We start from the raw sequence: 10,782 nt of genomic DNA, 5'->3' as shown, positions 1-10,782 counted from the left end.
AATGGAGCGGTGATGGCTAGAAAGCCGGTGACGTCGATCGCCGAACGCCGCCAGAACTAGGAGAGGAGCCGACTTCGGCGGAAGTCGTGACAAATATATCTGGAAACGAATGCAGAAACTTCCAGGAGATTTACATCAAAATATTTTATGAATTGTGAGAGGATATAAGGGCATGCTTTTGTTCTGTTCAGACTTGAAATAATTGGTTGATTTCAATTTATAAAGTAAAGATTTAATTATAAAAGCATTCTTTCATTTTTATGGGGATTGTTTGAAATGGATAAACGGCATCATAGTGTGTTGGTTACTTTTATGAATTAACAAACAACACAGAAACCGTGTCAAAGGTTAACCCTCATTCCTCCTGTCAATCTGCTATCAAACACAACAAGAGGAAAGGAAAGTATAAACTTTTCATCCATCCACGTTCTTTCTTTTCTAGACAGTCAAACTTGCCTCAGTTGTCAGTCTTTCCCTGCCAATCAAATCTCCTCTTTACATGCTGGCCAATGGGGTGACAGACCTGGGGTTGATGACTGGATGTGCTTTGTTGGAGTTTAAACCTTGGACCTCAGAACACGAGCAGTGAGATACAGTAGAGACACACGGTCATCTGGAACAGAGCTCCTTCACAACAAAGGAAACTGACCATTTTACTGGATTTATCTTGTTTTGGGGAGTTCCTCCCTGTTCCACCCTAGTTCTGAAATGATGGACCACTACTCAGACCAGGTAACACGGCCTATGTGTTCGTTTCTGTGTTTTACTATGTCCCGGAGAAGTAGGTTAGCAGTTTATGTTATTAGGGCAGCCAAGGTTATATGTGCCATCTAACAAAGTTCCTAAGACGCAGTAGATCTAGCTGCCAGTGAGTGGGTGAGTGTGTTGGTGTGGGTGTTTTGTTTGGTCTACACAGACTGACAATCTTTTAGAGTACAAACTAGATCAATTTAATTGATTTTAACTCAAGTCTACTGTGTTGAATGGCATGGTAAAACTGATTAAAAAGTCAGATAAGAGTGACATGAGATAATGGTAATAAAAAGCATTACTAGTCCTCGGTATGATTGCTTTTACAGCCTTCCTGTAAGGATCTTTGTATGTTATCTCTCATTTGTAAACATAGAGTAACATGATGTCATTGAGTGGCCTGTTCTGTTCCAGGGTTGCGACGGGATTGAGCTGCTTGATTTGCTGTTTGATCAGAACGATGGCATCCTCCGTCACGAGGAGATGGGACACCATGGGAACCATGCCTGGCCTATTCACAAGCCAAACGTGAGTGGAGTGAAAGCATTCACTCTTTGATGTTACCCTGCCGTGATTTGACATTTTCACCTTGGCTGTGTCTACCACGCGTCAACCACGTGTCCACCACGCGATCCCCATAGCTAGCCTGCTTCTCTCAACCACTCTCTCCAGTACGGCTGTACAGTAATTAGAACATTTGGTGTGTTATTTGGCAGATGCTGCGTCCAACAAAGCTCCAGGGCGAGGACTTCTTGAACACCCTCCTGAGTGACTCGGTTTCGGGGTCACCCCTATGGTCTCCCTCTCCCAGTGACAGTGGAATCAGTGAGGACCCCCACTCCGATCAGATGGACAGCCCCAAGCGCCCTGAGAGTCCTCCCACAGAGCCCCATTTCCTCCCCCCTCAGCCACACACCAGGGCCGCCCTGGACACCGACTTCTCCATTAATATCAGTAGGACATATATGGCACACATTAGTACAGAAAGTATACAAATATATAGAGCATTTCATGTTATTTATTACATAAGTGACACAGAGAAAATTTGTTACGTTATGTTAGATGTGTGATTAATATTGCTTATGTCAACATTATAAGCTCCTCCTTTGAAAGCAACACAGTTTTCGTTTGTATCTTTAGGCTAATCCTGCCTTTGTCTCAGTATCAACACAAACACAGACAAATGATGGCCCTTACATCTGGCCACATCCTGTCTCTCTGTATGGTTACAGATGGCTGGGATTCAGGCTTCTACCCAGGAAGGACTGGTGGGACAAAGTGTTCCTCTGATGTACACAAAACCCAGCTGACCTCTAGCTTTCCCCTCACTGTCAAGGAGCTACTGCTCTCTGGTACATCTGAGCCGGTGAGTGATGATAAAGGGTATGCGTGTGTGTGCGTGTCTGTGTGCATGTGCGCTAGCATGCGAGTAAGTGTGTGTGTGAGTGCTTGGATGAGTGCGTCTGTAATGGCTTGTTCGTATGTTGGCGAGTATGTTGGAGTGGAGAGGAATAGGTAAGATGGATAAAGTCATTCTAAAACGTTCCCAGGAGAACATGAAGAAACAGGTTATGAGATAGCAGGGCATGAGTTCAGCACGGTAATGTAACTGGTGTGAGGAAAGCAGGAGATGAGAGGATGCTGCCTGCCTCTCTGCACTCCTTCCACTCACTCTGTAAAACACATTGCTGCTCAGGCCACTGGTTGTGATGCTTTACATATGATGTACTGTATTAACATTCCCGTCTCACTTCCAGCCCCCACAGCAGTCCCAGCAGTCCTTCCAAGAGTTGATTCTCAATGAGGACGAGAAAAAGCTGCTGGCCAAGGAGGGGGTGACTCTGCCTAGCCAACTACCCCTCACCAAGGTCAAACTTTTTTGCAGTCTTTTGCAGCTTCACAGAACAACTTAAGGTTCTTGAGGATTTCAAATGCGCGTAAACATGCTAAATATTTTGTTCCTTTGTCGTTTTCCATTAGTATGAGGAGAGGATTCTGAAGAAAATTCGCAGAAAGATCCGGAACAAGCAGTCGGCCCAAGAGAGCAGGAAGAAGAAAAAGGAATATATTGATGGTCTGGAGAGCAGGTACTGACAATAGGCACTAAATAAATGGAAAAGATATTGACTCACAGGCCTAAAGTCAAAGTAGAAGTGTCCAACTCTGACTACAACTGACAGAAATGCATAAAGCACTCCCACAAACTAACAAGATATTTGGAACATGTCTCAGCTGTGCTCCTGTGCAGGCCGTGCAGAAGAAACGTGCAGTGAAGCACGAGATTGAACGTCACTCAACTTTCTAGAGTTTTCCCTGTTAGTTAACACTATCAATGTTTCCCTTTACTGTGGGAATTGTGATTGAATCAATGCAATATTAGCCGCTTCCAATGCAACGTCCTGAACAAAACGAACTATGCAAGACTTAGTATGCAAAACTAAATATGCAAGAGATTTTGTTGTTGGCAGAACGAATCGGAGTAGGATTCTACCCAGAACTGTGCGGCATAACCAATCAGAGCTGCAGTAGGCCTATATGCAAATAGACCGTTGCCATATATGGATCTGTGCCATTCACTTTGAACTGGACTGTGTTTACACCATGAGCGGTTGTGGTTAGATAAGCTTGTTTTGAGATCAAAGCGAGAGCTGCATGTACCCACCTCTGCATATGTGTTCATATCCTTTGCTAGGCAGTGAGTTATTAGCCCAGTTATGGATAATTTGTAGTTAGCAATGGGGGAGTGATTGTTTCCTACAAGAGCACAAAACATGTACATTTCTAGATGTCTTTGAAACGCAAGTCATGAAAATTGCTTTTTTTTGTCTTAAAGGGGCAGTGTTATATTTTGAGAAAGGCTTGAGTAAGCTAAGTAGCCAACAAGCAGAGAGTAGCATCATTTGTTTAATTCTCTGTAATAATAGTATGGAACTAATAATGCATTTTATTTTGTTAAGTGGTTTCTTGCATCAAACAACACAACAACATTTTTAATCACCTCCTTATCTAAAGGACAAGTGGATAAACAGGTTAATGTCAAGCTCTGCATGATTTTTTCAAACGTCTCATGAACACCACACATTGGCTGCTACTGAAGGCTGAAAGATAGAACAGCTATTTCCATTTAAAAAATGTTAGAGTGAAGTTCCATTGTTTAAGGCAAGTCACTCTGTTAGGCCTACGTTATGATCAAATAGCCACAGTAGCCTACTTGGCCACTGTTAAAACTGTAACTTAAGTGGGTACAGCCTCATTGTTCACAGTAAACGCACGTTGGAATTTTCACAACTTTCAAGTTTGCCCTCAGCAGACATGAAATTTGCCCAGTGCTGGTCTCAGGGTGCTGAGCACAAAACGTTTAAGAAACAGTGTGTGAGTTTTGTGGTGCAAAGAAACTGTATAGGGCCCATTGTGTGTCCTTGAGTGTCACAGTATGATTTGATTATACCACAGTGTTTCTCGGGCATGCTGGTGAGTGATACTGTAGCAGGATGGTGTTTTTCTTGGACTGATCGAGCAGCAACAGCTTGTCAGTCTCATGTGGGAAATTCCCTTGTTGTTCCTCTTCCAGGATGACTGCCTGCAACACACACAACCAGGAGCTGCAGAGGAAGGTGTTCCAGTTGGAGAAATGCAACACGTGAGGAACCTCCACACTAATCTGCTCTCCCTGCTCTGTTTCTGCCTCCGTACACCCGGTGGCAAAGTTTTCTAATTGAGCCTCTGTGTCTCCCAGGTCTCTGATGGAGCAGCTGCGTAGGATGCAGACTCTGGTAATGAACGGCTCCAAAAAGGCCGCCCAGGCTGGGACCTGTGTTCTGGTAAGCAGAAGTGTCACTTTTAGAAACAGTTCACTAGATCAGCTCATACACCATATGGGATTAGAGACAGACAGGTGGAAAGATGCAACCACCTCACTCTTTCCCATTTAACCAGGGGATACAGTTACTGTTAGAAGTTATACCATTATAATTATCAACAGTGAGAATGAATGGTGCTAGTCAAGGATCAAGTGAGACCTGGACAAATATACCTGACTCTGAAAAGAACAATCTCTCTAAAGCCCCACACATACAAACCAATATATATACTGTATATATTTGGAGTTTTGTCCTTTGCTTTCAGACCCACAGGGAAGGGGTGGTACTGGTGGGTTGGGAGGATGTGGGCGTTGGGTTGGGGCTATCTTTGTATGCATTTATTTGATTGTGTTGTACCTGTAAACTCCCCCCTCTGAAAAAAATGACAAAACGAAATAAAAAGGTGTATGCCAGACATATAGAGTGAAACATACACAGAGAGATACACTCAAGAGAGACACACCATTGATTCACCTGTCTATGATATAATTGGACAGCAACTAAAACCACATCAGTGCCAACAGAAATTACTTTGTAAATCCAAATATGAATGAGTTTGTGTCTCTTCTTATGCCTTGTACTTTAAAACTTCTTATGGCTTGGGGGCAGTATTTCGACGTCTGGATGAGAAGTGTGCCCAAAGTAAACTGCCTGTTACTCAGGCCCAGAAGCTAGGATATGCATATAATTGGTAGATTTGGATAGAAAACACTCTATAGTGTTTTAGAAAACAACACAGTTTCCAAAACTGTTGAAATAATGTCTGTGAGTATAACAGAACTGATATGGCATGCGAAAACTTGAGGAAAATCCGTCCAGGAAGTGGGATGTTTTTGATGTGGGTATTTTCAATTGAATGCCTATAGAGTATCTAATGGGTTAGGACCCGGATTGCAGTTCCTATGGCTTCCACTAGATGTTAACAGTCTTTAGACATTGTTTCAGGCTTGTTTTCTGAAAAATGAAGAAGAATGAGACCTTTCTGTCAGTGGACTGTAGAATCATGCAGTGCTGGTTTACACGCATGACCGAGTGCGCGCCCTTCTTTGTTTTTCCTTTCTATTGAATACGTTATTGTCCAGTTGAAATACTATTGATTATTTAGACAATTGACAATTGACAACCTGAGGATTAATTATAAACATCGTTTGACATGTTTTGACAAATTTTACCGATACTATTAGGATGTATTCCTCTGCATGACCGCCTTTGAGCCAGTCGATTACTGAACAAAACGCGCCAAGAGAGTTTTTGGGATATAAAGAGGGACTTTATCGAACAAAACAAACATTTATTGTGTAGCTGGGACTCTTGTGACTGCAACCATATGAAGATCTTCAAAGGTAAGTGATCAATTTTATCGCTATTTCTAACTTTGTAATTCCTTTACTTGGTTGTAAAATGTTTGTATGCTTTTGTAAGCAGGGCGCTGTCATCAGATAATCGCATGGTATGCTTTTGCCGTAAAGCCTTTTTGAAATCTGACAAATCGACTGGATTAATAAGAAGTTCATCTTTAAGCCAATGTATAACGCTTGTATTTTTTATGAATGTTTATTATGACTATTTCTGTATTTTGAATTTGGCGCTTTGCAATTTCACCGGATGTTGTTGAGGTGGGTCGTTAGCGGAACGCCTGCGCCAGAAAGGTTAAGAAAATGCAGAAATATAAATACGGATTGTGTGTTCACACCTGTTGACTCTGATGCACTGTACTGGGATTAGCTGAACAGCTTTGAACAACAGTTACTGAAGAGTGTGTCTTTAACTCTGGAGCTCTACTGGGGATTGGAAGCTCCCCTAAACCGCTAAACATTGTTGGCTGTGGCAAAGTACAAATGATCACTTTTTCACTTTTCCTTTTACCCCAGGTGCTGCTCCTGTCCTTCTCCCTCATCCTCTTCCCAAACCTGAAACCTTTCTCCGAGCCCAAGGTCAGCCAAGGAGGGGACTTCAGTCCAGTGAGAGGTGAGTCAGCCTCCTGTATTGCCCGGCCAAACCTCGCCCCAACACCCCGTACCTCCTGCCTCACATCACAGCTGGAGAGCGGATTAGACTAGAGCTCCTCTCATAGTGCCAGACACTGCTACGGCGCTGCTGCTATAACAACTCATCTGCAGAGCACGACGGTCCACCAGGACCCCACATTTCAAATCAAGAGCTGAGCTGGCAACCCTCAGCACAGAGAACATGGATTACTAATCCCTATTCTCATCAGCTTGTCTGACTAACAGTCTCCTTTCAACAGTTGTACACTCTTAGAAAAAAAGGTGCTGGCCTCCCGAGTGGCGCAGCGGTCTAAGGCATTGCATTGCAGTGTTCGATTGTGTTCAATCTCAGGCTGTGTCACAGCCGGCCGTGACCAGGAGACCCATGAGGCGGCACACAATTGGCTCAGCAATGTCCGGGTTAGGGGAAGGTTTGGCCGGCCTGGATTTCCTTATCCCATCGTACCCTAGGGACTCCTTGTGGCGGGCCAGGCGCCTGCAAGCTGACTTCGGTCACCAGCTGTACGGTGTTTCCTCTGACACATTGTTGCGGCTGGCTTCCGGGTTAAGCAAGCAGTGTGTCAAGAAGCAGTGCTTGGCAGGGTCGTGTTTCGGAGGACGCACGGCTCGAGACCTTCGCCTCTTCCGAGTCCGTACAGGAGTTGCAGCGATGGGACAAGACTGTAACTACCAATTGGATATCACAAAATTGGGTAGAAAAAGGGTAATAAAGAAAATAAAAAACAAGGGTGCGATCTAGAACCTTAAAGGGTTCTTCGGCTGTCCCCAAAGGATAATCCTTTGAAGAACCCTTTTTGGTTGCAGAAAGAACCCAAAATGGTTCTGCCTGCAACCAAAAAGGGTTCTCCTAAGGGGACAGCTGAAGTTTTTTCATAGTATAGTAATTGTTGGATACAATATGAAAGGGACCTCAAAAATATCTAATGGTCTCATAATGTTTTAAGATAGTGAATGACTTAAATGTAATTATTCATCTTAACTGATGGTCTGTCAGCTCTGTGAGTGGAATCTATTTTTACAGTAGATGTCTTTGGTTAATTGTACAACCAAAAGCCAGGGTACACGTTTTTTAAAAGGTGGCTTACAGTCTAACAACTTAAAGTTGGACTGGGGATGTAGTATGTGTGACATTAGTTCACCATTTAATGACTGGAATCAATATGTGTTTAGCTGCTTTCTCACCTGTAACCTGTGTCCCCTCTCCCCCCTGCAGTACAGTCACGATCCCTGCACAACCTCCAGTCTTCCAGAGTGCTGCATGTCATTGACCAGCCGTATCATACTGCAGACGACGAGCCCAGGTCTCCGCACCACCATTTCCCAGGAGACCAGGGGGTAAATGAGATGACCTCTCTGCTGGGTAAGCTGTCCACCGGTGACGGCAGCCAGGGGCTGTCCAATCTCAACCCCATGTCTCCCAACAATAGCCTGGATGAGCAAGCCCATTTCCACGGGGACCCCATTACCGGCCACATAGCTACAGTGACCTTGAATCCACACCGCAGAGCCACACTACGCCCACATGCTGATGACATGTGATTGGATAGAGTTTTCCCAGCAGGATTCTTCTGCTCTGCTCCCATCTCCACACAATTCACATGATGAAACATAGAGTAGCACACACCTAAGCCTCTTTTTTACACTGTTAGGGTAATAAGAAATAAATCATTCCTGCTTTTGCCTCTTATATTTTATGTATATGCTTTTTTCTTGTTTGTTATACTGTTTTGTATTGTTTTCAAGATGAATTGAGCATCTCTTGCCCCTCCATGACTGTTTTAACATTGACAGTGTAGATTTGTGTATTTTGAGAAAGGTAATAATTCTTGTTTTTCATAACTGTGATGGTGTGTACAATTTTGAGCTTTACAAACCATTTTGAGATTCATTTTGCATGTACACTACGAAGCAATAACTTTATTGACAATCTTGCTACAAATGAATAAAACTGTCTCAAACTTTAGAACGTTTAAGTGCTGTCTGCATGTCTGAGTAGTTTCATTAGATTCAGTAGCTCGTGCCTTTAGCATCTAAAAGGCTAAGCTGTTGGGGGGAGGGGAACTAAGCTGACACATGGAATTGTTTCAGATGGTCATACCATGGATCATTTAGCTATTTGATTTTGAATTTTAGGACCCCTTTATTCAATAACACATTCATAAATGGCAAAAAAAAACAGTCAAAAAATAAGGGTTTGTAGTGTTGGTTCTATTTCTAGGAGATATAAGAAAGTTCAGGATATATATATATATACATATATATATATATACATATATATATTTAGTTTTTACACATATTTAACCCCTTCTTTTTGAAATTATTTTATAAAACTACCTCCATACCTCCATCCGTTTGTATGGGTTATCTTCAGAAGAGTCCCATGACACTTGTGGTCATAGAGCAAAATTGAGAACACAGTTGTGTTCGTGAGAGTGGTCATAATAGTTTGTTGGCCAAACCATTCAGACACATCAGACGTTTTCGTGAGAAGGACGATTTCCGGGATGTCTCATGGTCAGACAAACACAGGAGATACAGTGGATGGAGATGAAGCCCATGCAAAAACTAAAAAAAGATATCTCCAGCTTAAACTGACAGATTCTGATGGAGATTTGTATTATTCTGTTACTTAGATTGATGCATGGGTGCGTCAATAAACTCTCAAGGATTTAATATTTCAAAAGTGGTTCAAGAGAAAAAGTACAAGATTTCCCAAGATGGTGCTTGAAAAGCTGACACAATCTAAATATCTCAGTGGCATATTTACAGTGGGTTTGATGTCTGAAACGACAGGATTTACACAGAAAGAATGAGACAAAGTTAACTAGGTCAAAGGTATTGCAGAGTTACGATAACCTTCCACTGACAAAATACACAAATCAATGCTCTTGCTCAATGCTCTATCAAACCATGACATCCCCACAGCCAGTTTGTTTACTTGTCTGTGAGTGTGACACTCCTAGTCCACCCCCGCCTCATTGGCTTGTCAATAGAACATCAAAACCCCAATAGTACCCCATCAGCTAGTGAGTGAATAAAAGAGTTCTCGCTCCAGTGCTTCTTGGTCCCCAATTTGATCTAACATTTCATATCAAATTCTGACAGTCTGGCTAGTCTGCCAATTTCTGACACACTCAACATCACAGGGTTTGGGGATAGGCTGGAGAGGTGGAGGTGCTGTTCTGTTTCAAGTGTATTGTGTCTAGCTGACGAATAGCTGGTGAATCAGCATAAATACCAACCTTCATAACAATGGTGCTCAGGTTGACATAAATGACTGGTGTCTGGAGACTCTGGACGTTGTCTGTGTGTATGAGTGTGCGTGCATATATGTGGTTATTTGGAAGGGAGTGTTATGAGGTACTGTAGGAGTTTGTGTGTTATGAGGTAAGAGTTTGTGTGTGTGTGTGTGTGTGTGTGTGTGTGTGTGTGTGTGTGTGTGTGTGTGTGTGTGTGTGTGTGTGTGTGTGTGTGTGTGTGTGTGTGTGTGTGTGTGTGTGTGTGTGTGTGTGTGTGTGTGTGTGTGTGTCTGCTTGTCTGTCTGTACGACTCTCTTTCTGTGTGGGAGGGGGTGTTATGAGGTTGGTTTATCCACAGTGGTCTTTCATCCCAACCCAGTGGGGAAGGTGGCTTTTTTTGTGTCGATCCTTATCTGCCATTGTGCCTTTGGCCTCTCAGTCTTTAATCATGGGGAGAGCGGCTCAGCGACCAGCATCTTTGATCAGCTTCTCTGTGCCCCACTTTGATTGTCTCCCACTGGCCCTGAGTTCTCCACCCACGGGTTGAATCCCACAAAGTCAGACCCTGAGAGAAGGACATGAAAAGATGAAGGACACAGTCAAAGAGTTGTCCTTGTTTTCACTTGTTTAAAGGGCCAATCCCGGGATTGGTACATTCATTTTTGGACTTTTAAATGAATAATACCATAGATTATTGAGGAATAAAAATGTATAAATGCCTTATAAGTTTATTTCAACTGTCTTACCCCATCAGGACCCAAAATATAAGCTCCATCTTAAAACACTGTGTTGCTTGAAAACATGTGTCTTATCTCATGGATGGTCAGTCCTTGCATGAATACTGTAGCTCCTTATAGCTCTATCTATCAAAACAGCTGTTTAGCAAAACAACTGATTTAGATTGTTTTCAACTCCCGGATTGCT

The 10,782-nt window shown here is 42.9% G+C and overlaps 1 protein-coding gene across 1 annotated transcript; it reads left to right on the top strand.

Annotated features, from left to right (window-relative positions):
- The first annotated feature begins 555 nt into the window (after window positions 1–555).
- Window positions 556–8,585, top strand: creb3l3a (cAMP responsive element binding protein 3-like 3a). Its single transcript, XM_029632462.2, has 10 exons — window positions 556–732; window positions 1,165–1,278; window positions 1,467–1,704; window positions 1,983–2,116; window positions 2,508–2,618; window positions 2,731–2,837; window positions 4,322–4,390; window positions 4,487–4,571; window positions 6,482–6,578; window positions 7,833–8,585. The coding sequence occupies exons 1-10, from the start codon at window positions 709–711 to the stop codon at window positions 8,156–8,158; spliced, it is 1,305 nt and encodes a 434-aa protein (XP_029488322.1). The 5' UTR covers window positions 556–708; the 3' UTR covers window positions 8,159–8,585.
- The last annotated feature ends 2,197 nt before the right edge of the window (window positions 8,586–10,782 follow it).

This window comes from Oncorhynchus nerka, linkage group LG24 (assembly GCF_034236695.1).
Source record: "Oncorhynchus nerka isolate Pitt River linkage group LG24, Oner_Uvic_2.0, whole genome shotgun sequence".
Classification (NCBI taxonomy): domain Eukaryota; kingdom Metazoa; phylum Chordata; class Actinopteri; order Salmoniformes; family Salmonidae; genus Oncorhynchus; species Oncorhynchus nerka.
The sequence above is the reverse complement of the archived record's forward strand: the minus strand, read 5'-3'. Positions and strand labels throughout refer to the sequence as shown.

Bases quoted from the DNA above. Each gene is read 5' to 3' on its own strand.
- creb3l3a (XM_029632462.2), top strand. From the start codon at position 709: ATGATGGACCACTACTCAGACCAG. The intron at 2,619-2,730 runs GTCAAACTTTTT...GTTTTCCATTAG, and splicing joins GCCAACTACCCCTCACCAAG to TATGAGGAGAGGATTCTGAA. The intron at 4,572-6,481 runs GTAAGCAGAAGT...CTTTTACCCCAG, and splicing joins AGGCTGGGACCTGTGTTCTG to GTGCTGCTCCTGTCCTTCTC.